The following is a 23,350-nucleotide window of genomic DNA, read 5'->3' as shown; positions in this document are numbered from 1 at the left end:
AGACACACGTTGCATTTGGGGCTGCCTTGTGTGGGTGATCGGCCCATCGGCCGAGTTTTTATGCTAATGCAGCCGGGCCGCCCGATCAACATACGACCTAGACCGATCTCGGCCTGTCAGCGTGGCCCCGTGGACCGGTTGCCACTTTTGCAGCGTACTTGCACTTTCGGTGCATTTCGATCGAACAACTCCTGGCCCGTAATTTTGGCACCGTGGCGCGTGGAACTTTTCCTGTTCGAGCTGGCGGCTGGTATCAGGGCCACATACCAACGGTGCAACCCGAGTGGTCTGGCAAGTGGTTTCTATTTTGTTCCGCTGACTAATTTGCCAACGCATTTGATTGTTGTTAGTGCTTTGTGCGAAACCTTTTGGCTTTTGGGCATATTAATAATTGTACGCTATTAAAACTTAAGCTTTCTCACTGAAGTTAGTCTCGTATGCTTCCGCAACAAAACTGGACTCTGTTTACCGGCTACTCCAGTTGGCCGCTCGTTGTCGTAGCATGTTGTAATTCGACCAGTCGAAGTGAGTATCAGAAGAAACGGTGCTCAGATCTCGACCGGCACGACACGGTTCCGTATATGGATCGGTATGACCGAATTATGTGTCGTTTCCGACTTGAGTGCGCAATGTTTACGGGGTGTTGATATGTTACTTTAAATCTTGTTCCTTTTTTGCAAGCATATTTGATCCGTGTCTGACGCACTTCTCCTTGCACGGTACACGATGTGTAATATTGCGATATGTTTTCATTTTAACGGCTCCATTTATGATGAAACGGCATCGCCAGCTGTCCCGGCTCTGAAGTATTTTGTTATTATCATTATATTTTTGGAAGAGGACTTGGCACACGACCTTATCAAAATTGTATGCTGCTTAATGAGCTGAAAAGCTAAACGAACCAAAACCAATGACCAATTCTTATTTATAAATTCCGTTTATCAAACCCGTTTTGTCTCATACAGCCACCGGTTTGGTCCAACTGCTCTCGTAGCCTTTTTCTTTAAATAATGTAGAACAAGTTCGATAAAAGCGATAAAATGAAAATAATATAAAGATTGAAATGGGATATAAAAAGTAATCACAAGTAAATTTTTTGTTCCCACCAAAGTAATAATTAGTTTCCAGTTTAATAATGAACTATTATTAAAATAGAAAAGAATGTCGCAGACGCCAGCCCCGTTACGAGTTCGTTCACTGTTCGCGATAGATCGTGGGAAGCTCGAGGCATGTCCTATTTACCTGTTGACCTAATTCACCGTAGTGTCCTTTTCTATCTCCGGAAGCAAAAGTTGGTTGGATTTCGTTTCTTTTCGAACGCACAAACTAGCGTTTGTCGTGTCCGTTGATTCCGTTTCCCCGAGACATGTGATTAATGTGTTTGAGTGGTCGTTGCGGTCGAGGCAGAGAATTAGATAATAAACGTGGCATATTGAAAAAACATTCTAAGGTTCAGGGCCCACCGTTCACCCATAGGCAGGGCTGAAACCTCAGCCGCAGTTCCGCGCTTCCTAGTTGAATGCTCTACCAACATCGCATGTTGCGTGTGTAACCCACCTTTCGTTGCTTTCGTAGACTTTGTTGTGCTTTTGCGGTCGTTTTAGAACACAACCACATAGTAGTATACATAGCGGCGGTAATGGCCGAATCTAGTTCATTCGGATGGCGGCGACCCTCGGGTTGTTGCCCGGGACGCGACACGTGGGTGTCAGCCTCGCAGGACCACTTCCCTTTGAAAGCACTTTCCGATACAGTTTTGCAGTGCGTTAGTCGTCGATAATGTTGTTGCCATTAGGCGTTTTAGCGGTCGATCACTTGGGGTCTGCCGGCGGGACAAACTAATAATTTACATTCCTTCCTATGCTGCGGCAAAACGTGCGGCGCACCGCAAAAGGCAAGTTTGGCTCTTTCGGGGCTCGGGTGACTAATTTGGTGCAATATGTTCCGTGGTTTCACGTCGGAACCGCTGACACTCGGCCACTCGTCCTCGAGCTTGCCATAGAAGTGTCCCTTTCTATCTCTTTAATCGGGCCGGAAAACTTGTCTACAGTTGCTGTTATGTGCGTGATCGAGTGCAATAAGCGATCGTTTGAGGGGCCGTTTCACGATCGAACGCTGTAGATAAGCATCACCGATTGAGATGATTGGGGCTGCCAAGAGTCAGCGGTAAAAAGGTTAAACGATCAGCAACCCACCATTTCTGTTTTCAATAAAGAAACACAAATATTTGTATACACTAGAAATTTGTTCCCCGTCCTGTGGCAAATTCTTTCGAAGCTGCGAATCAATATATTTCCAAGCTCTCTCATGGTGCGTAGACCCTACAACCAGTCGATAATGGACATGCCGGATGTGGCCACTACGAAGGGCAGTGATACACGGAAAGGGTCTTGGACCACGGCATGACTAAGCCCAAAGCCCGGTGCCGCGCCGTGACCGTGAACAGCATCGGCACAACAAAGTCGACAATGCGTCAATTACACGCCGCGCGCCATGTAAGCGTTGATTCCGGCACCGGGTTCGGCCACTGGTTCACCCACGACGCTGCGCGGCCCTTTTCTGGTGGAGACCCTTGTGTATTTAGCGGGGTGTCCACATCTGCTGGAATAATCGGAGAGTTCCACGAGGGAACCAGCTCGATCTGGACGCACATGGCGACACGCTTCGGATAATGGTAATCAATCATATCATAAAAAATCTTTCGTTGCGACGTCCGTAGCGTTGTCCGCTGTGATTGTTATTTATTAGTTTCCGATTGCTGCCTTCGAACGGAAAGCTGCATGGTAAGCGACTCGAAGTTCGGCACTATTCGTCAGCTTCTTGGGGTTTTTATAGGTCAAGGTTTTATTGACACGTGAAGAATTTTGTGAAGGACTTAGCTGGCGCCAAACGTGGATCAGTGGCAGATATCTATGCGCCCAGTCAGTCTCGTCTTTGTAGAAAAGGGTTCTTTCTCTTTATCGATGTCTTGTGTATTCAATTTTTATTTTAAATTGAAACCTTTTTTTTAATTTGCCGTATTTCAACTGAAATATGACGCGTTAGTTACATTCAAATAAATTCGTCACTAATGCGACCTATTTAAAACATCGATTTTAGTATTCTTTACCAATAAATTAATAAATGGAAACCAATTAAATGGTGATAAATAAAATTAATATTATATTAATCAGTTAATTAATTTTAATATCGATCTTGGAACGGTTGCTAAAAGTTTACCACTTCTTTAGTATTTTGCATCAAAAAGTACCAAAACCTGAACACATACGTTTGACTTTATGCTGGTTCCTGTATTTGTTGTCCCATGTACAATATTTAAAGCACTTTGTAGAAATGGAATATTTTTACATACACTTTTCGTGCGTTTTCACCAGCATTGCAAGCTTTTTGTATTTTTTTTACGAGCATACGATGGTACATATGACATGCCATAGGTTTATAACATTGTTTGTCAACCTACCATCTTTATTCCCGTGTTTATGGTGCCTGAGCATGAATTGGTTTTCGGTTACGTTCATCTGACTTCGTTGAAGGCAAAAAGAAAAGCGAACCATCTTGACGGTCAAAACGAACAATGGTCAGTGCCCAAGGCGCTTTAAACACTTTCCTAGCAAATTTTTCCAGACCAAATTTTCTTGGGTTTTACTTAGACACTTTGAATTCGTTTCACTTTTTAAAATATTTTAACTGCCACGTTTGTTTAGAATATAAATGCTTAAGTAAGCGCAACGCTCTAGAAAGCAACCAAAATCGATGCTCATCATTGGGCGGTGCTCCCATCCGGTTCCGGCGACATATAAATTGTGTTCCGAAATTTGTTTATCGTAAAAGCTCCACAGCGGGTTGGGGGGGACTGCATCGCGGTCATGTGGCGCGCGTGTCAGTTTTCGGGTCCATAAAGTTTATGCCAATCCAGCACGCAACCAAAATTAATCATTCAAACCCTCCGAAATCGCGGAACGAACTGTTGTCGCCCAACCGTCGATCGACGCGCGGAATTCCAACGCCACCGGGATTCCGATGGACCGACCACGTTTGGACCACGGTCGCCTCCCAGAGTCGATCGGGACCTCAAGCTTCGCTCGATAATGGCTGGTTGCTAGGGCCGTTGTTGATTTTGGATGCCGCGAAGATTTACGCGAACCCGAGGGTACCACATTCCGTCTATAAAAGAGCGCCCGGTTGTCGTTCACGGGCTCTTTAGTTCCTGATGTGCCGTGAAATCCGTTTCGACAGGGCTAACAACTGGTGACACTCGTAGTGTGCAAAAGGATATCTGCATTCCGCGTGCTAAGGTGGAACTAACGAACCACAGCCTTCCCGTCACAATGAAAACCGGATACGGCCTGGGTGCGGGCGACCTGGGATACTTGGGCTACGGTTCGAAGCCCTACTCATCGCTAACTTACCTCGGCAGCTCCAAAGGATACAATTCCGCTGCAGGTGGATTGAGAACGAAAAGTGCATTCGACAAGGACTCGTCCATAATGTCCAAAGTGAAGAAACCGAAAATAAGGCAAGCATTCCTTAGGCAGCCAAGACCGCAAATCCGGTCGAAATACTGTGCTCTGTGGCAATGTGTTGTGTGCTTGGTGCCAGCTAGGTTCTTTAAATAGTTTAACGTTCTCACAGAAGACTGTACCGATGAATGAAACTCTGAGCCCAGCAATGTTACTCGAATGCTTAGATCTTCTGTCTCTAAACTAATGACCCTAGTTCTGTCGGGAGGAGCAAGTTTAGCATATCAATGTTCTTCTCGACCCTGTTTGTCCTCTAGCTCCATCCTGTGGAGGTCACAATCAGTGTCACTTTACAGAAGCCAAACTATGCAATACCGTTATCTGGTATAAGTTATCTGGATCCAGTTTTGCTTGTTGATAAAATACCTCGACCTTCCTCTCAATTAGGTAGAATAATCCATTTCTATCCAAATGAAAAAGCCATCATACAATCGGAATCAGGGCTTTCTCCTGAGAGTGCGTAGAATCTTCGAAGTGATTAGAGATACCACGACCATTGAGTCATTGAGAGCTTGAAGTCTCAACTGTTCTCTGGTGTTCGACTTTTTGTATGAAGGAATCGGATAGCCAACCCTTCGTCCCAGCTCATAAAAAATTTCCAACTTAAAAATCTTAAACCGCAATACTTATGTGACCCATCTCGCCTTTGAAATTTCGACGGAATGTTGCTGACGAGAATTCACTCCGTTGAAGGATCTGTGCTCCGCACCGTTCCGGTTGATAGCTTGTCCAAGAGAGGGTAGCTATGGACTGCGATCGCTCCCTACGCAGTTAACCGACCGGTGCGCATGCGTATTCGTCCTCAATCGCCGTTGTCAGGGGTAACTTGCGCCATGACGATCACTGTTTACTTCGACCAAACAGAACGCGGGACTTTCGTTTGCAACAAACGTTGCCTGCCATTCGTTGGTCGCTGCTCGTACGATCTCCGAAAAAATGTTGAGGACAATCGCATTCTATTAAAACAGAAAGTACCGAAACAGTTATTAACCGTGTCAGTCGAGTTAGTTTGTTCGTGTCAAAACACTATTATTCGCTATGAGTAAAGAGTAATAAGGGGTTCCGATGGTTTTGCCGACCCGTGTTGCAAATGTTTTCAACATTCCGTTTTCTGCTGTCATTTTCGGTTCTCTCAGGAAAACGTCGGCTGACAAAATCGAGACACCGTTGTACAAGAAGAAAACCTTCGACTTTACCGACTACGCGTACCGCGAGGCGGTGAATCGGCTAAAGTTTCTGCTGACCGAGGCGTACGAGCCAACGAAGGTTGCTACCTCTTTCTACTACCGCGGTGTTGACGATGGCAAATCGGAAGTGTCCGACAATCAATCGGGCATCGTTGAGCGGCCATCGCTGACGGATGTTTCGAAGTACTTTCCGCAACGTTACGGCGGAACGCTCGCACGCAGGTACAGCTTTCTCAGCAAGGACGTGTCGTCCGGCGGGCCGCAACCAGTGGTACCGGCGGGAGCCGGAGCGCTAAAGCCAGCCATCTCCGGGCTGGAAGTTGCTCAACCTCCGCCGGAGCTGTTGGGATTCATCGAGAAGCAGGAGGGCTACATCGAGCAGTTGGAGCGCGAGTCGCAGTATTGCAGGGTTCGTATCGTATCATTCGTATCAGTTCGAGCATCGCTCGCCAACGGGGGGCCTGCATTGGGAAAACTTGTCCACGTGGTTTGTCCCTTTTCCAGGAGGAACTCTCGACGCTGCTGAAGAAAGTGAAGGATGTGGTGTCGGAAAACGAAGCCCTAACTGATCGATCGCGGTCGAAAGCACTGTACCAGCTCGATTCGTCCGAGAGCGAAGACGTCGACTATGATCGCGCACGCGCCAAAGGCAAATCGCTGTCGGGACCGAGCATCGTGTTCGAGTCGCGCATCAGTGAGCTGGAGGCACAGCTGGCCCAATCGCAGATCGATCTGAAGAAGCTGTTTGCCGAGAACGAGGAGAACAAGCACAAGCTGCTGCACGGTGCAAGCGACGTAGGCAACGCGGACGCCTACCGGAAACAGGTGGAGAATCTGCAACGGTAAGCAGAGACTGGCAGCCGGTCCGTGGGAGGACGGTGGAACGCACGGCTCACGGGGGCAGGGATTGTCCGAATCGTTTGCAGCGATAAACAGAGCCTGGAAGAAACGGTACGCAAGCTGCAGCTCTCGATCGATCAGCTTAAGGACTCGGAGGCGTGCAACTTTAGCAAGTCGCAGAGAAGTCGGGACTTGATCGAGCAGGTGGCTTTCGAGCGAAACCAGGGCGAGATCGAAATTCGACGGCTCAAGGTAAGGGCAGGGCATTCAAGCGGCGTCGGCAACGTATGGCATGATTTCCTTCTTGTGCACAGGATGAGCTAGAGCGTCAGCACGAGCGCGTACGGGAGGTACAGCACGAGATGGCCAAGCGAATTGCGGATGAGCGTGCGAATGCCGAGCGCCGTTACACCTTTCACGTCGATCAACTCGGTGGCGACCTGAGCAGCCAGTGGGAGCACGCCACCAAACTGCAGCTGGAGGTGGAGCGGATGAAGCGCGGTGAGTCAGACTGTAAGCGCGAGCTGGCCCAAAAGAGCTCCCAAATCGACGAGCTGAAGCTGGAGCTAAAGAACAAAACGGCGATCTTCATGTCCGATCTCAACCAGGCGAGCGCCGAGAAGCAGTCGTTGGAGCAGGAAATTACTTCACTCAGGTACACAGGGGAGGGGGGGCCTTTGCCTAATCGGGATCTTTTAGGATCCAAACAGTAATGTGCCCGGTTCTTCCTGCAGACTCCAGTTGGAGCGAGCTGAGCGGCAGTCGAAGGTAGAAGTTTCTCGTTTGAACGCCGAAATAACGTCGCTTCGTCAGCGCCTTGACCGGGCCGATGCCGACCTGCTACACTCGAAGCGGGAAAATCTCAAACTCGGCGACGAGGTGGCATCGCTGGAGAAGGAGGTGAGCCGGCCGAAACATTGATTGCCTTTCGGTTCTAATCCACCATTTCTTTGCCTCAATGTCTAGCTAACTCTGGGGGAGCTGAATAGGGAAACGAGACCCTCCAAAGAGCTGGCGAAAATAATTTCGGACATGGAAAACAAGCATGGTAAGTGGCACAGTAGCATCTGTTTTCACCGTTCCACTCTCATGGCTCACATGCGCGATAGCTTGGGTAAGCCTGTGGGCACTAGACTCAGCCACCCAGAATAGAAACGGAAACAGGATGCCACACCGTAGCAGAAAATCACAGCTCGTTGCTATTACGTGCCAGTCGGAGTTGACGTTAGCTTGTGCGCTTGTCTATCGCTCATCTATTGTGCGTGCTGCTTCTTTAGTGTGTCACTGGAAGTAGCTGCTCATATTCCGCTTAACCGGTGTACGATGCTCCCCTGAAGACCGTTCGGATACTCCCGTATGCTCCTTACCACCGTTGTTTGCCTTTTTTGTTTCTGTTTCGAAAGCTATCACAGCCCATCAAAACCAAGTTCCAAAAGTTCCAAGTGTGAGTCGGAACGCTAAATGTTCTCTACGACCGGTTTTTCTAGGGTAGGCGGTAGTTCTTCCACGATACTAGCACTTGCAGCAAGACTTGCCATCGGTCAGAGGGCGTAGCGTAGTGTTGAGACATTGAAGCTATGGAGTCGATCGTTCTCAATAGTTTATCCATGAGCTATTTTGCTACTGTAATTGGCAATGGAGGAACACTGACGACAGTTGTGTTGAACGCCTCAACCTCCTTATCATCTCATTAGTGGTGTAAATGCTCCAATTTTCATGAGCAGCACACACTGGCTACAGACCTCAGAAAAGCCCAAAGAATAAAAGCTTCCATTTAGCTTGGTGCGGCCCTCAGTAAAGGGCGGCGCCATCTACCCAAAAGAACACTAAAAAAACGAAAAAAGCCTTTCAAAAATCAAAATGTTGTTTCTTCTCGCTCTCTTTCTTTCCGGTTCTCCACCATCCGTTCCAGCGGCCACCGTTTCCGAACTCGAGGGCATGGTACAAGATCAAAAACAGCTCATGGAAAAACTAACTGCAGAATGCAAAAGCTTGACGCACAAGTTAGAGGACACCACACAGAAGCATAAGTACATACAGATTCCTTCGCCCTTCGTTCCTTGCTTGAGACGTTGATTTGAGTTTACGTTCCTTGGCCTCTCTCCCTCTCGTCGGCACATCCTCCCAACTTGGCACACTCGTACCAGTTGACTAACTGCGGCACGCTTTTTACGGTTTCGCTGCACGCACTAATTCCCCCGATTACTAACGCCCGGACTTTCCGGTTCATCCCTCTACTCGCATTGTCCCACTATCATCTGCAACATCTCTTTACCCTCACCGATGCACATCACCATAACGGGGGCTCCTTAGACGCGCCCACCGTAAGCGGGTTCGGTTCGCCGGTATCAGAGGACCTCAGGACTCCCCGGTCACCGCGGACGGACGGGCAGACGACGGACCAGCAACGAGCTGCCATCGGCCGGCGGGCGGAACAGCCTGCGGATACTGGGCTACCCCGACCTGTGACCGGAAAGGAAGCTACCGGCAGCCCTACTCGCCCACCCTGCTCGCGGCCCTTTGCGAGACCAGCCGATGGCAAAGGGAACACGTTGAGCGACGAGCGAGGCACGACACACGGCCCATCACCGCACCCTATTAAAATCGACGTTAATGTGCGCATCGGTCCCCGAGCTACCGATCCCTAGTAGCTCCAGGGACACGATCAGCGTGACAAACCAGGGCGCGCCCCAAAGACTCGCACCTAGCTCTATCTGTACACTCTCCCTAGGGTAGCCTAGGTTCTGGAAGTGATATAGTACGTAACCCTAGTGCCTCATGTCGTGCCTGGTAGTGGTTTGTATTTGTTTGTTTGCGTGTGTGTCTGGGCGTGTTTAGGCGTGTAGCTAGATTCCAGTAGTCGCAGTAGTCGTATCCATCCACCATGTCCATGCCTTGTTCCTAGGGAAACCTAGTTTATCTGTTGCCACCGCTTTTCATTTGCCTTACATTTTCCCCTTTTTTTGTGGAACGCTCTGTCGCAGAGAGGAGAAACTAGAGCTACGCCGAACGAATTCCGAACTGATGGAGCGCTTGAAGCAAATCTGGACCAATTACAAACAGATCAGTCCAGCGTTTCGGAAGTCGAGCGCTGCGAGTTCCGGTGCCGATGACGTACCGGAACCAGCGAAGGCTGCCGATCAAGAGCGACGGACAAACGATAAGGTACGCTACCGTGGCCGAAAGATCCAACTAACCACCGGTTTTCTTTTTCCTCTTCCTCTCTTTCTCTCTCTCTCTCTCTCTCTCTCTCTCTCTCTCTTTCTCTCTCTCTCTCTATTCATTTCTTTCCCTCTTTCTCTTGGGTTCTTCAACAATAACGCCTGCCAGGCAGGAGATAGGCTACTTGCAAGAAAATTTAGAATTCCTCTCGAAACATATAAACACTAGCAATGTTACTAGCACAAACGATACTAATCAATACGCTTCGGCCAACCGTGTAACGGATGACAATCTCGGCTACTCGGCTGAGCTGACCGCTTCGTACAATCCACCTGCCGACTCCGGCGGTGGTGGTAGTCATAGCTACTCGCATTTAGTGGGCGCGCCACTGGACAGCCAGGCTGCATCCGCCGGAAGTGCTGCCCCGGTATACTCTAGCCCGTTGCCCAACCAATCGAGCGGGCGAGACGACATGAATCCCTATGAAGGTACCTGTCCACTACTGCCTGGCACCTGAGATGCTTCACACCACTTCGCTAGCGTATGCGCTATGTTTTGCGCCTTTCAATGCTGATCGTTGTAACCTCTGTTTTTCGCATTTATTGTTTTGTGTCGAAAATGTCGGCTTAGTCGGCAGAAGAGCTAAACAGGAGTTGTGCATTGCAGTTTGTGCATTGTTTCTTCTTCTGTTGTTTTCATTCCCCAAGTTGTTCCCATCCTTACGCTGTGGGCACATTAACCCTTCGTTTCCGATTTTGACGATCATGTTCTCTTCTTTTCTTTTCTGTGTATGCGCGGTGGTCTGTGTGTAGCTCCAAACGTCGGATCTAGGCCCGGAAGTACTGCATCCCGATATCCCAATGCAAACAACGGACGAACCAGCATCGATGATACGGCCGCTACCAAGTACGGCGCTACTGTGGGAGGCAAATCATCTCGACCGGAGTCTCGAACATCCGATCGACAGCAGTACACCGCTCCGACGCAACCACCGCCACTGTCCCGAAACAACTCCGTCGTGGACTACGGCGAGCCCAAGGGAGAGAGGCGAAGCGAGTCACGGCTGTCGCGCAGCTCGGTCACCAACGAGGATGGCCCGAATGGTGGTGGCCCCGGGCGTTCCGGAGCCACCTCGAAGGAGCCAGAGTATGGACGTGCTGAGCAGGAGCGTTCGTCCAGAGCCAGCGATTCCACTAAACCGGACAGCGCCGGAGGTGGAGCGTCGGGAAGTAGTGGCCGATTGTCGCGAGAATCCGTCGCTGACCAACGAGCTTCGCGGCAATCGATGCAGTCATCAGTTGCCGGATCCCAGGGTACCGGCTATGGACAGGATCCGATGCAGTACGCCGCAGCAGACGCTCAGCTCCAGCAGCAGCAGCAACAGCAGTATGGAGATTTCGCCTACCAGCAACAGCAACCAGCAACGGATCAGCAGTACCAGATGCTCGACGACCAGTCAGCGGCCGCAGCATTCGGCGATGGAGCCACAACCGGATACGATCCCTCGCAGCAACAGTACGAAGGATACGGTGGCCAGCAGTACGAGCAGCAACAGCAAGCATATGACCAGCAGCAGTACCAAGGCTATCAGCAATCATATGACACACAGCAGTACGCCCCTGAGCAAGTTTATGATGAATCAAGCTACGTCACCGGAACTGGCGGCACTTCCGTGCAACAGCAGCACCAACAGCCTCCTGCACCACCCGCACCAACCGTTGCCCCAATATCACAGCCCCCTGCCCAAGTATCTCAAGCACCACCAGCCCCAGCACCATCAGCCGCACCGACTTCCACCGTACCAACCGGAAGCGGGAAACAGTCCGCAGGCGGGAAGCCTACAGGATCAGTGGAACCCAAGGAGAGCAACCGAACGGTGGGGAGCACCCGTGCCTCCTCTCGAACAGGCACAAACGGACAGCGATACAAACAGCCGTCGGGCGCTGGACGGTAAGCCCCACCTGTGCTGCAACAGCTTGCCGCGGCAGCAGCAACCCTGGAACTGTGACTTCCAGCCTATCAACAGCTACCCTCAACTGTGCATCAGCAGCCCCAGTCTGTTCGGTAGCAGCCCCGACCTAAGCCTTACACCTTCTCCCACGTCAACTGTGCTTCAAAATTACGATGTGGCCAGTCCCAACCCGCGCTAAGTGTATTGTAACGCCATTCTCGATACTCGGTTTGCTTTGGATGCTGTAAAGTCGTGCGAATGTTAATTTACGTTCTTGCATACTAATAAAGGGTTTCAATAAACCGAAACTTATTCAAGCAAAGGTGTTGTAGGCGAAGATTCTATGTCCTGGGATGATGGTTAACCTTGATTCCGGAAAAGGCCGTTCGCCGACGCCCAAGCAAACGAACGTTCTTCAAGAAGAACTTACCTTTCCATTTGTCAATTTCTCTATTGTTTATTAAGAGTTTGACGACTTTGAACATCAATAGCTTGATCACCAACAATATCATGAAAATCAATTTTCGGCAAAGGAGTATGAACATTTGAATACATAACATTTTTGAACATGAAATGATGGAAATGCTGCTTAGAATATAATCACCCTGTGCCGATATGGAGCGCTTAGTCAACATTTGTAGGGTTCAACACGCTGGCGAGAAGCTGTCAAAAAGATTTTTGTTTGTCATCATCATTCACCGCAAAATATCGAGTTTTGCGATCGGGTGTTTTTTCGGTTCTTCAGTAAACTTACGCAAAATGGCTCTCGTCGACGTGTGCGGTCTTTCTCAGAGTAGCCTGTTGGGCGAGCCTTCGTTGGGAAAAGATTTCTTCAACCAAGACATTATGGTTAACAGCCAAAATTTGCTTAACAACATGTCGCTGGCCGTTCCTCCGTTTCAAGATGTAAGGTTAAGCGCTATGTCGGTATTTTTCCGTGCAGTTAACTTAATCCGATCTCTTTCTCCGCTTTCCAGCCTGCAACCAACTTGGCCAAACTTCAGGCGGCCGGCGAATCAAGTGGCATCAAGATGAACTTCGATCACGGAACGACCACGCTAGGGTTCCGGTTCCAAGGGGGTGTGATTTTGGCTGTCGACTCGCGTGCCACTGGCGGGCAGTTTATTGGGTCGCAGACCATGAAGAAAATCGTTGAAATCAACGACTATCTGTTGGGAACGTTGGCGGGTGGTGCCGCCGATTGTGTCTACTGGGACCGGGTGCTGGCTAAAGAGTGCCGCATTTACGAGCTGCGGAACAAGGAAAGAATCTCCGTAGCCGCCGCCAGTAAGATTATGTCGAACATTGTCTACTATTACAAGGGCATGGGTCTCAGCATGGGCATGATGCTGGCCGGATATGACAAACGGGTAGGTTTCGGTGATCACACGAGCTTCCGTATTTGGTTAGCTGAGTGCATGTATATTTCCAATTTGCAGGGCCCTCAGTTGTACTATATTGACTCGGAAGGAACGCGTACGCCGGGAAAAGTTTTCTCCGTGGGCAGCGGTTCGATCTACGCGTACGGTGTCCTGGATTCGGGCTACCATTGGGATCTAACAGACGAGCAGGCACAAGATCTCGGTAGACGTGCGATCTATCACGCAACGCACCGAGATGCGTACTCCGGGGGTATCGTTCGCGTGTATCACATCAAGCCGACCGGATGGGTTAACATTTCAAACCAGGACTGCATGGATCTGCACTACAAGTTCCAGGATGAGAAGAGCAAGAAGTTTGGTGAACATGCTTAGTGCTTAGGGGCAGCGACTGGTAAGCGACGAGGGGGATGTTTGCTTTGAAAATAAAAGAGGGAAAATTAAATTGCTCCAATCACAATGAGCCAGTTTAGTATCATTGTGTCATTGTGTCTGTTTTAGTCAAACGTGACCTAGTTGCGTTTGAGAAATTGTTCAAACTCGAAAGAAACTAAAATACGGAAGACATTGCCTGTGCTGTCTTATGGAAATACAACTTCATCGCAATGTTGTCATCGAAACGTCAGTTCACAGTATAGCTGTCACCGCAGGACAAGTTTGTGCTTTTAGTGATGTTCACTGGCTACTCGATTTTGCTCCAGTGCTGCAGCAATTGTTTCCCGTTAATTACCCTCCTATTCTGATATGAGCCGCTTGTGAAACACCGCAGTTCGTTCGCACAGTGCCGGTTCGATAAAAAGTTTTATCCCATCGCGCAGCGTGCCGTAAATTAGCGCATAAACTGTCGGACACCGACGGAAGGCAGATCGCACGTCAGCACCTCACACGTCAGCCGGAATCGTTTCTCACTGATTGTCACACAAGTTAGTCGCAAACAGAAACTGTGTGAAGCGCTGTTAGCGGAATAGTTCGTGCGGTAGAAATGGTAATGTTTGGTGAAGCCAGAGCTTCCTGCCTGCCCTCCTTAATACGTGTGTTTTAAAAATTGCTTCCTCACAGGTGCTCATAGCGGCCGCAGTATGTACGAAGGCTGGGAAAAGTAAGTAGGAGTCGCCCCGTCGTCATGCGTCGGTTGTAATTTTTTTATTTGTGATTTTAACGATTGCTGCTAAATTGAAACAATACGTTTCTTGTACAGCGATCGTTTCGCGGCAGTTTGTTGAAATGACGAAAGCCCGCATCGAGGGGTTGCTGGCCGCATTTCCAAAGCTGATGACGTCCGGCAAACAGCACACGTTCGTGGAGACGGACTCCGTGCGATATGTGTATCAGCCGCTGGAAAAGCTCTACATGCTGCTCATCACGACGAAAGCGAGCAACATTCTCGAGGACCTGGAAACGCTGCGAATGTTCTCGAAAGTGATTCCCGAGTACTGTCGGTCGCTGGAGGAAAAGGAAATCATCGAGAATGCGTTCGATTTGATCTTTGCGTTCGACGAAATTGTCGCGCTCGGCTACCGAGAGAGCGTGAACCTGAGCCAGATCAAATCGTTCGTAGAAATGGATTCGCACGAGGAGAAGGTCTATCAAGCCGTTCGCCAGACGCAGGAGCGTGACGCGAAGCAAAAGATGCGCGAGCGCGCCAAAGAGTTACAGCGTCAGCGAATGGAGCAAAAGAAGGGAGGGATTAGTGGGCGCGTCGGACTTGGTCCCATAGGTTCGGCATCTTCGGCGGAAGGGTTCGGCGTCTCTACCACCATCATTGGTGGAATGTCCAGCGATAGCATGTCGTCGTCGCTTAACTCATCGACGGTCAATATCGGTGAAATCAAACCAACACCAGCAGTACCGGCACCGTAAGTGGAAACTGTGACCGTAACTACACGTTGTGATGCAACATTCTTCCTGTTTCAGAAAACAAAGTGGAGCCCCAAGAAAAGCCCTCAAACTGGGTGGAAAGTCTCGCGATGCCGATACGTTTGTTGATCAGCTCAAAAATGAAGGCGAAACAGTTGCTTCCACGCCACTACCTACTGCAACGGCATCGGCTGGGGCGAAGGTGAAGCCCGTTTCGGATGTACCGATGGATGAGTAAGTGTTGCTTTATCTTTCGAAAATACCCAAACCATTTGCCATGTCAGTAACAGTATGCTACCTCTTCGTTCTAGTGTCCACTTACGCATTGAGGACAAGATTGTGGTTCGCATTGGGCGCGACGGAGGTCTGCAAGCGTTCGAATTGTCCGGTTTGCTTACCTTGCGGATTTCGGACGACAAATTCGGCCGCATCAAGGTGCAGCTAGACAACGCGGATCAACGCGGCATCCAGATGCAGACACACCCGAACGTGGACAAAGAACTGTTCCGCAACCAGAATCAGATCGGGTTGAAAAATCCGGCCAAACCGTTCCCGCTGAACACGGATGTCGGTGTGTTGAAGTGGCGTTATCAGACGCAGGACGAATCAGCAGTTCCGTTGACAAGTGTGTAAAGCTTCGCCTCCGGGGGAAAGGATTTTATTTAATGTATTTCTTTTTTATCCTCAAAGTTAATTGCTGGCCATCCGAAAACGCTGAAGGTGGCTGCGATGTAAACATTGAGTACGAACTAGAACATCCGCGGCTGGAGTTGCATGATGTTTGCATAACGATTCCACTGCCGTAAGTGACGTCAACTGTGCTCCGTGGGTACGGGGACAGGACGAGGAAACTTTCAACAACTTTTTCTTTCTACAGCATGGGCATCACACCTTCGATAGCCGAGTGTGATGGAGACTATAACCACGATTCGCGCAAGAACATATTACAGTGGAACTTACCGGTCATCGATGCGTCCACCAAACAAGGTTCGATGGAATTCACTGTTCCAAACTCAATTCCGGGGGACTTTTTTCCACTCGATGTAAGCGCGCTGTACTTTCGTTCTATGAGTCGCAGCAGTGTGACATTCAAACATTTTTCACCGTAGGTAACGTTTTCTTCGAAAATTCCGTATGCCGAGCTGGCTCCCGCCAAGGTGCTGCTTGTGGATGATGGTGCCGAAGTGAAGTTCTCGGCGGAAACGATCTTCTACACGGACAAGTTCGAAATAGTATAAAAGCTAAACCACCGTAGCGCATGACCGCCTTTTGGTTGGCGCCCAAAGGGCCGACGAATGTGGTGAATGTGTTAATCTTTTTTTCGTGGTATTTTATCCCCTTATTTTTACTAGTATATAAAAGAGTTTTGCATTAACGGTAAGCATTCATAACAACGGAGAGCGAGAACGAGTTTCACCTTAACGCGGTGCGCCGCCTGCTGTTTTGATTGTGGAAGTTTTAAACCGTTACACATATTTTTCTCTTTTTTGAAAAGAGAACTAAGCGTCCTCATCTTTAACACTCAGTTGTGTAACACTCCCAGCAGGGTTAGACTTTGGCAAAAACAATACTATAAGATAGCAAAAAAACAAATCATGATACGCTCGCGTTCAATATATTATACCAAGCAAAAACATAAAAAATAAACACAAAAACATACTGTAATTTGGTATCGATTGTTTGGGAACATTCAAACGAGCATGAGGTCTCACCGGTTGTTAGTAGTTTACAATTTTCTTCTGATTGTACTGAAAATGCGCTCAAAACATCTGCGCATCCAAGGGTTAGTATCACCACCTTGGCTCAACTTATCTTGGTCGTGCGCTTCGGAACGGACCGTGTGTGCATTAACCTTGGTTCAGAGGCGCAAATTTGGTTCGCGCAACTACGTACAATGTAAACAAAAACATAAAAAGCACGCTTTCGAAACGGAAGGCACACGTTCGCGTTCTTTTGTGTTTTTAGTACGATCTGAGCAGTAACTCTTTTGTTTTGCGTTTTCATATTATGTAAAGTAATACTTTGAACCGTTGCTAATTCAAACTGGTCTGTGATGCTTAGTACGTTATGCTGATGAAGCGGTTGTTATCACTTACAAAACCTGTTCACAATGGAAATCGATTATGGAACACTGGTGTTAACTTGAATGGACCAGATTGTGTTTCCAAACCCTCGCAGTTAGGGCCGGTATACAGTATGGCGTGGAAACGGTATCTTAGCATGGGGATACATCATCCCTCGTTTGATGAAAGCCAAAAGCCGGTCACCGTGTCGCTGTATCAGATCAAGAAAACTATCAAAGCATCTAGTTCCTCGGGCGGCGAAAGTGTGGAAGGCGCAACCTGCGTTCAAACATTTTGCCCCGTGTGCCATACTGTGCCGGGCGCAGAAGCAGAAAAAGGTCCGCTCGCTGAACCCTGCCCACGAATTTACATCAATAAAACGACTGGAAACTTTACATGCTCTTCATGCCAGTATCTGGGCCGATGGGAGCAAATAGAAAAGTTCTTCCTTCCTTACAATCGCTCACCAAAGTCAGTGCAGGAGATACGTAAGCTGCGTGACGCCTTTTTAGAGATAAAAAAAGAACAAGAAGGTGGCACCGTTTCGCTACCGGTTAATGCGGTGGCCCTCGATGCGGAAAGTGCCAAAACCGTGCTAATACAACTACAGTTGGACGAGGTACGAGTTCCGAGAGCAAACGGTACCGGGCGATTTAATGCAAATTTTGTCACAAAAATCTTGTAGCATATCATTCCGGAAACGCTGGTAACGCTGAAAGCACGTTGGAACTCCGAAAGCAACGAGTTGGTGATACCTCTCGTAGATGTGGAGGATCGGGTTGTTGGCTTCAAGACACTTCGGCGGAGCGACTGCGCCGGAGAGATCACCGAACGAACGATACCGGACGCGAACTTAAGTGGCATCATTTACCTTCGATGTCCTTCAGGGACCGGTGCGAAAGCGAAAGACCAAAGCCAAACGAACGCGATTCTGGTGCTAACCGTGCTCGATCTGCTGGCGCTCGGGAGTGTTAAATTAAATGGTAAGAATTGAAGAGGCTTGAGAGCACTCCAGATGTTTCAATTTTTTATTCTTTTCTTCTTTTTTATTTTTATTTACCACCAGCCACTGCGGTCTGTCTTCCACACGGACTCAAGAATCTCCCGCAGCAGTGCCTTCCTGCGCTGGAGAGGTTTCAACGGCTGACACTGTGGTTCAACTATGACACGGCAGGCTGGGATACGGCACGGCACTATGCCAAAAAATTGGACGAACGGCGCTGCCTGTTTGTGCGACCAACAGACCAACATCCCACACCATATCAGGCTCTTGGTCAAAAAGAGGGCCTTGAGCTGAGGGCGATCCTGGCGAAAGCACAAACGATTTTGCATCAATCGATCACAACGTTTCGAACTCTGCGCCAGGACGTGTTAAGCGATCTACAGAACATCGATAAGGTGCAGGGTGTCAAGTGGCAGCGCTATCCGTCGCTCAACAAACTGCTCAAAGGGCACCGCAAAGGCGAGCTGACCGTGCTGACTGGGCCAACGGGCTGTGGAAAGACAACCTTCATGTCAGACTATTCGCTCGACCTGGCCCAACAAGGTGTTTCGACGCTCTGGGGATCGTTTGAGATACGTAACACGCGATTGGCGGCCACGCTGCTTCGACAGATGCTGGGCCGCCCGTTGAGCGACAACCTCATTGAATTTGAGCGATGCGCCGACGAGTTCGAGCGGTTGCCGATCTATTTTATGACCTTTCACGGCCAGCAACCGATCAAGCTGGTAATGGAAGCGATCGAACACGCGCAGTATGTACACGACATCAACCATGTGATAATTGACAATTTGCAATTCATGATGGGTGTCCTCGACGAGGGTAAGCATCTCGATCGGTACTGGAAGCAGGATGCGATCATTGGGTCGTTCCGTTCGTTTGCCACACGCCGCAATTGTCACGTAACGCTCGTGATACATCCGCGGAAGGAGCGCGACACGGACGAACTGACGACCAGTTCGATCTTTGGCGGGGCGAAAGCATCGCAGGAGGCGGACAACGTGCTAATCATACAGGACAAGCGGCTGACGTCGGTGCGGGGCAAAAAATATCTGCAGGTAGCGAAGAACCGTTACAGCGGCGATCTCGGCATCATGCCGCTGGATTTTGATAAAGCAAGCCTCAGTTACGCACAGCGAAAGAAACAGAAAGAGGGAAGTGACGACACGACAACCGAACCTGGCGATGCGCACGGTGTGATACTTTAGCTGTGGTCACAAACAGAAGCGAATGGGTTTTAGTCACTTCTGCCGCCTTTAATGCCGAATGCCCATCTCCGGTCGAAATTTTTCAAATAGAAGTAGTCCTTGCCAGTGCAAGAATGAGGTACAAGTCTTATGGATCCATTTGTTGTGCGCGTCCCTAGGCCGATGACTGCCGGTAGTTCTTGACATCCAGTAACTTTTTGCCGCACATGGCGCAGATGCCCTTCTTGTAGGCGCACTGTTGGCAGTAATGCGAACCAGCTTGGTGAATCTTTTGCTTACAAATCCTGCAAACCCAGAGGCAAAAGCGGACATTAGAAAAAAGCACTGAAGTATTCATGCGAGCGGCAACTTACCGACACGGCGCGAAGTTGCCGGCGATCGGGTTGTATCGAGCCTTCGCGGCGCTGCTCAGCGCTTTGTTTTCGTTGATTTTCCTACCACCACCTTCGGTAGTGTTTCTGGCTCCCGCTTTCCACGGGTCTGGAGTAATCACTTTGCCAAGCTTCTTTTCGCACTTCTCACAAACCATTGCTGCGCGGTAGACGATGGCGAGCTTTCCTTTCACAAATCAAAACCCATTGCGGCGAGCGAAATACGTGAATCGCGGTGCGTTCGTTCGGTTTTGTTTACATGCGAATGCCAAACAAATCCCAAGGTGCGCGCATGTTGGGATTTGCGCTAAAAGGTAGGTTGTTTTCTAAACCCTTGATGATCCATGATATTTCCACTTTGGCCATTGCCAAAACATCGGTTTGGGCTAATATGTTTTGGTTTATTTATTTATTGTGATTAAAACGACCAGAGCCGATTAAGCACAAACTGAAAGTTTTGCATTCAAGTTGATGCTGAGTTGATGCTGTCTAAGTCCGGCGTCCTTAGTTTGGCGGCGTCAGCATTTTGTCGTCATCGTCGGGTTAGTCGAAGCGTCGGATCGGTTGTTGCCAATTTGCCAGCGTGCCCGCTGGTGGCGATCGCACCGGTCGCCCAAATTACGGATCTGCTGAATGGGTTAACGCAGGCTCAACATCCTGGCCGTATTGTTGCCGAAAAAGATCGAAGAGAGCCTTGAGACCGCCAAAAACCATCCTTTTCCGTCATTATCGCGTGTTTCTGCTGTGTCGTAAATTCGTGTGTCGATGCCGTATTTGTGTGCCCATAAAAGGTTCCGAGACTTTCGGTACGCGCGCACGAGGGCAGGGTACGAGGGTACGGAACTCCCAGTAATTGTGAGGGCTGTGCTGGAAAAACCCAATCAATGGTTCTTTCCAGGACCATCAAACTGCTTTCGGGGTTTTCCGATTGAATCTATGCCAGCTTAGATTACCTGGTGAGCCCGAAAACTCCAAACAGTTACAGGATAGACACAGTGTTAAGAATACTACCCTCGTGCTTTGTCGAACGTTACCACGAACTGCATTTTTGTACCTACTGATGCTGCTGCTGTAGCGCCAAACAGCGTACCCAACAACAATCCTGTCCCCTAGTCCGGGTAGCTTAGGTGAAGTATAAATATCGCAAATTTGAAATGAGTCTTTCAGTTGGTAGTTGGCCTCCGTGTTGTTGAAATCGTGATTCATCCGTGAGTAAAGTGCGAAAACTCGGCGAAAATTAGTGACGTAATTATAAGATTGTGTTGTGAGGATATTGTGAAAAAACATGGACATTAGAAACGGTTATAGGGCTTTTATGCCGTATGCCTTAGTTTTTTTTAGACTAACCAAATTCGCATATGTTAACGTTAACATAGTCGCCAAGCTTTTTTCTTACTTGTTACTTGTCAGGTTTGCGAATTGTGAATACGCAGGCACTTTAAGGGATGTTCTCACATCTAACGAGTTTTTTTTTAATTACTCAAATGCTACACCTCTCGTTTCTGCTCGATAAGGTAAAATTCTCTCGATAAGGCTCCAACATTCAATGCTCTTAGTGTGTGACGGTTGTTGTGTTGGAGCTTCATTGTTGTAGCTCCATCATTCAATCATCCTGAGAGACATCTGTTATTATTATTCGCCAAAGGAGTCATTGGTCGCTCCCTTAACGATGGCTGTTCAGTTCAATTCAGTTCAATAATGATATTTATTGGTTATTTTTGGTGACTGTGTGTGATTTTTGTGTTTTTTAATAGTTTGTGATGTGATGTGTAGTTCATAAATTTCTGCAAAATTCGGCATATCTGTAAAATGCATATAGTGATCGTCGGATGTGTTGAAGATGAAGGGGCATTATTTTGCACTGGCGCTCCATTTGAACTTTCGTGTATTTCTCGTTCGTTTGGTATTAGTACTGTTTAGTATTTAACGGATGTTGTGTTGGAGCTCCAGTGTTGTAGCTCCAACATTCAATCGCTTGAATTTCTGATAATTGGGTCTGCTGAGTCGTATGCGGCCGTACCTCGGTCGCCGCCAAAACGGCGCCAGACCGTCCGGATGCCCGTCGTAACGGGCATCCGGCAGCCGTGCTCTCCTTGATTTCACTCTGCTCGGGGAGGATTGTTCTCTTAACTACACTATTCAAAATTCACTCGACACTCGACACTCAAAAACACTAAAAAGCTTCTATTCTCTGTGCACCTCCTCCTTTCAAGCCCTTAAAAGTTTCGATTTCACTGATCGAACTCAACAACTCCATTCAACTGAGTGTAGAGCCCCACTTGAAACAATTTGTCTGTTGGATGCTGGGTCTCGAGTTTTATGATTACGCTCAAAGACTGTTAGCGTGTTATTTTGGCATTGTTGGGTTGGGCTCTCGGTCTGCGCAGGCCTTGGGCTCCGCACTAGTTTCCCTGTACAAATATATACATCTATATATCCCTGTATGGCTTTGTTGTAGACCACGTGCTGGTGCATCAAATGTTGGATTTTTAGGAGGACTATTCGTGCGCTAATGTTCTGCTGTATTATTCTTGCTTCGCGGTATTTTTCCTCGCGGTATTCACTTTCCATTTAACTGTTTCCATCCCTGCCTCATCTTTGTCTTTGACTTTGTCGTAAACCCATAAATTGGTGCATTGTAGTGTTGGCTTTTCGGGAGGACTATTTGCGCACTATTTTTCTTAGTTCCCATTGTCTTTTCTCACGCTTCCTTCACTTCGCTTGTGTTCCACGTATCTTTTGTTTTTCTTGCTTCTCTCGTTATCGTGCAGATTTTAATCTCATTCTCGTATCCCTGGTAGTTTTGTATTTTCTCGCACCGGGTTGTTGTTAATTGTAAACATTTCTTTTCCTGCCATTTCTCTTTCTCTCTTCCTTGAATTCGTATTAACCTCTTCTGTTTGACTTTGGCCCATGCGTCTTAATTTCTGTTAAGTCTGGCTCTGCTGGCCTTCTTATTTCTTCCCTTGTTTCTCATCCTTTCCTTTTAGATCTTTGCTCTACAACATTCTCAAATTACTGCTTTTTCTTCCGCCTACATTTCTTTCATTCCAATAGGTGAATGAGGAAAATCTGGATATTCTACGTTGATAGGATATGTAGTTGGACCCTATCAAAAATCCTTACTACATATCGATAAAATTGTTCCTGACCTTGCCCTTTCGACCTCCTGCGTTTTGACTCTAACTGCTCTTCCGGGTTTTTCTACCGCATGATTTGCTTGACTTAAAACGACACGACGACAAAACGGCCATATCCTCTACATCCTACCAGCCCTTTGCGTTCTGTTAGGGGTTGAACTCTTCTATTCCGGACTTAAACCGGCCCTAAGTTTCATTCTTGCATTATCGGTTCCATTCCCACCACTCATTCAATAACTTTGTCGTAAACCTTACAGGTGTATTGCAATGTTGGTTTTCTTGGGAGGACCTATTCGCTCGCTAATTTTCTCCTGTACTGTTCTTGCTTCGCGGTATTTTTCCTCGCGTTATTCACTTTCCATTTATTAATTCCATCCCTACCACTCATTTGATGACTTTGTTGTAGACCACGAGCTGGTGCATCAAATGTTGGATTTTCAGGAGGACTATTCGTGCGCTAATGTTTTGCTGTACTATTCTTGCTTCGCGGTATTTTTCCTCGTGTTATTCAACCATTGTTTGTTCAACCTCGTGTTTATTTGCTGTGCCCTGTCTGTTTTCTTTCGCTTCGATTAGTTTTTGTTTGGCAAATTCGTTTGATTTTTGTATTTTGTATCGCATCTCCGTATAATATTGTTCTATGTTGTATGCCGGATCTGGTTTAGTTTTATA

General features: G+C 48.2%; 5 protein-coding genes across 5 annotated transcripts; 4 read left to right on the top strand and 1 right to left on the bottom strand.

Moving 5' to 3' along the window:
* The first annotated feature begins 4,328 nt into the window (after positions 1–4,328).
* Positions 4,329–11,859, top strand: LOC131215185 (uncharacterized). The gene is made up of 10 exons (XM_058209572.1): positions 4,329–4,516; positions 5,657–6,116; positions 6,212–6,549; positions 6,634–6,799; positions 6,862–7,202; positions 7,282–7,447; positions 7,514–7,595; positions 8,460–8,577; positions 9,532–9,712; positions 10,522–11,859. Exons 1-10 carry the CDS (start codon positions 4,329–4,331, stop codon positions 11,857–11,859), a joined length of 3,378 nt encoding a protein of 1,125 aa, XP_058065555.1.
* A 495-nt stretch (positions 11,860–12,354) lies between these two features.
* On the top strand, positions 12,355–13,493 carry LOC131207534 (proteasome subunit beta type-5). The gene is made up of 3 exons (XM_058200156.1): positions 12,355–12,566; positions 12,638–13,030; positions 13,100–13,493. Exons 1-3 carry the CDS (start codon positions 12,420–12,422, stop codon positions 13,412–13,414), a joined length of 855 nt encoding a protein of 284 aa, XP_058056139.1. The 5' UTR covers positions 12,355–12,419; the 3' UTR covers positions 13,415–13,493.
* A 230-nt stretch (positions 13,494–13,723) lies between these two features.
* On the top strand, positions 13,724–16,542 carry LOC131207743 (coatomer subunit delta). The gene is made up of 8 exons (XM_058200371.1): positions 13,724–14,024; positions 14,099–14,138; positions 14,238–14,895; positions 14,954–15,130; positions 15,208–15,521; positions 15,587–15,698; positions 15,774–15,939; positions 16,006–16,542. The coding sequence occupies exons 1-8, from the start codon at positions 14,022–14,024 to the stop codon at positions 16,132–16,134; spliced, it is 1,599 nt and encodes a 532-aa protein (XP_058056354.1). The 5' UTR covers positions 13,724–14,021; the 3' UTR covers positions 16,135–16,542.
* Positions 16,543–16,887: 345 nt separating this feature from the next.
* LOC131206728 (mitochondrial DNA helicase) lies at positions 16,888–19,372 on the top strand. The gene is made up of 3 exons (XM_058199399.1): positions 16,888–17,578; positions 17,645–17,942; positions 18,026–19,372. Exons 1-3 carry the CDS (start codon positions 16,964–16,966, stop codon positions 19,165–19,167), a joined length of 2,055 nt encoding a protein of 684 aa, XP_058055382.1. The 5' UTR covers positions 16,888–16,963; the 3' UTR covers positions 19,168–19,372.
* On the bottom strand, positions 18,044–19,772 carry LOC131206730 (cysteine-rich PDZ-binding protein). The gene is made up of 2 exons (XM_058199400.1): positions 19,521–19,772; positions 18,044–19,451 (listed from the first exon to the last, which is right to left on the bottom strand). The coding sequence occupies exons 1-2, from the start codon at positions 19,694–19,696 to the stop codon at positions 19,322–19,324; spliced, it is 306 nt and encodes a 101-aa protein (XP_058055383.1). The 5' UTR covers positions 19,697–19,772; the 3' UTR covers positions 18,044–19,321.
* Positions 19,773–23,350: the final 3,578 nt, after the last annotated feature.

Source organism: Anopheles bellator, chromosome 1 (assembly GCF_943735745.2).
Source record: "Anopheles bellator chromosome 1, idAnoBellAS_SP24_06.2, whole genome shotgun sequence".
Taxonomy (NCBI): domain Eukaryota; kingdom Metazoa; phylum Arthropoda; class Insecta; order Diptera; family Culicidae; genus Anopheles; species Anopheles bellator.
Note: the sequence above shows the minus strand (reverse complement) of the source record. Positions and strands in the feature narration are given on the sequence as shown.

Bases quoted from the DNA above. Each gene is read 5' to 3' on its own strand.
- LOC131206730 (XM_058199400.1), bottom strand. From the start codon at position 19,696: ATGGTTTGTGAGAAGTGCGAAAAGAAGCTTGGCAAAGTGATTACTCCA. The intron at 19,452-19,520 runs GTAAGTTGCCGC...CTGGGTTTGCAG, and splicing joins GGCAACTTCGCGCCGTGTCG to GATTTGTAAGCAAAAGATTC.
- LOC131206728 (XM_058199399.1), top strand. From the start codon at position 16,964: ATGCTGATGAAGCGGTTGTTATCACTTACAAAACCTGTTCACAATGGA. The intron at 17,579-17,644 runs GTACGAGTTCCG...AAAATCTTGTAG, and splicing joins TACAACTACAGTTGGACGAG to CATATCATTCCGGAAACGCT. The intron at 17,943-18,025 runs GTAAGAATTGAA...ATTTACCACCAG, and splicing joins CGGGAGTGTTAAATTAAATG to CCACTGCGGTCTGTCTTCCA.
- LOC131207743 (XM_058200371.1), top strand. The intron at 14,896-14,953 runs GTAAGTGGAAAC...TTCCTGTTTCAG, and splicing joins ACACCAGCAGTACCGGCACC to AAAACAAAGTGGAGCCCCAA. The intron at 15,940-16,005 runs GTAAGCGCGCTG...TTTTCACCGTAG, and splicing joins GGGACTTTTTTCCACTCGAT to GTAACGTTTTCTTCGAAAAT.
- LOC131207534 (XM_058200156.1), top strand. From the start codon at position 12,420: ATGGCTCTCGTCGACGTGTGCGGTCTTTCTCAGAGTAGCCTGTTGGGC. The intron at 12,567-12,637 runs GTAAGGTTAAGC...TCCGCTTTCCAG, and splicing joins CCGTTCCTCCGTTTCAAGAT to CCTGCAACCAACTTGGCCAA. The intron at 13,031-13,099 runs GTAGGTTTCGGT...TCCAATTTGCAG, and splicing joins TGGCCGGATATGACAAACGG to GGCCCTCAGTTGTACTATAT.
- LOC131215185 (XM_058209572.1), top strand. From the start codon at position 4,329: ATGAAAACCGGATACGGCCTGGGTGCGGGCGACCTGGGATACTTGGGC. The intron at 8,578-9,531 runs GTACATACAGAT...GCTCTGTCGCAG, and splicing joins GACACCACACAGAAGCATAA to AGAGGAGAAACTAGAGCTAC. The intron at 9,713-10,521 runs GTACGCTACCGT...GTCTGTGTGTAG, and splicing joins AGCGACGGACAAACGATAAG to CTCCAAACGTCGGATCTAGG.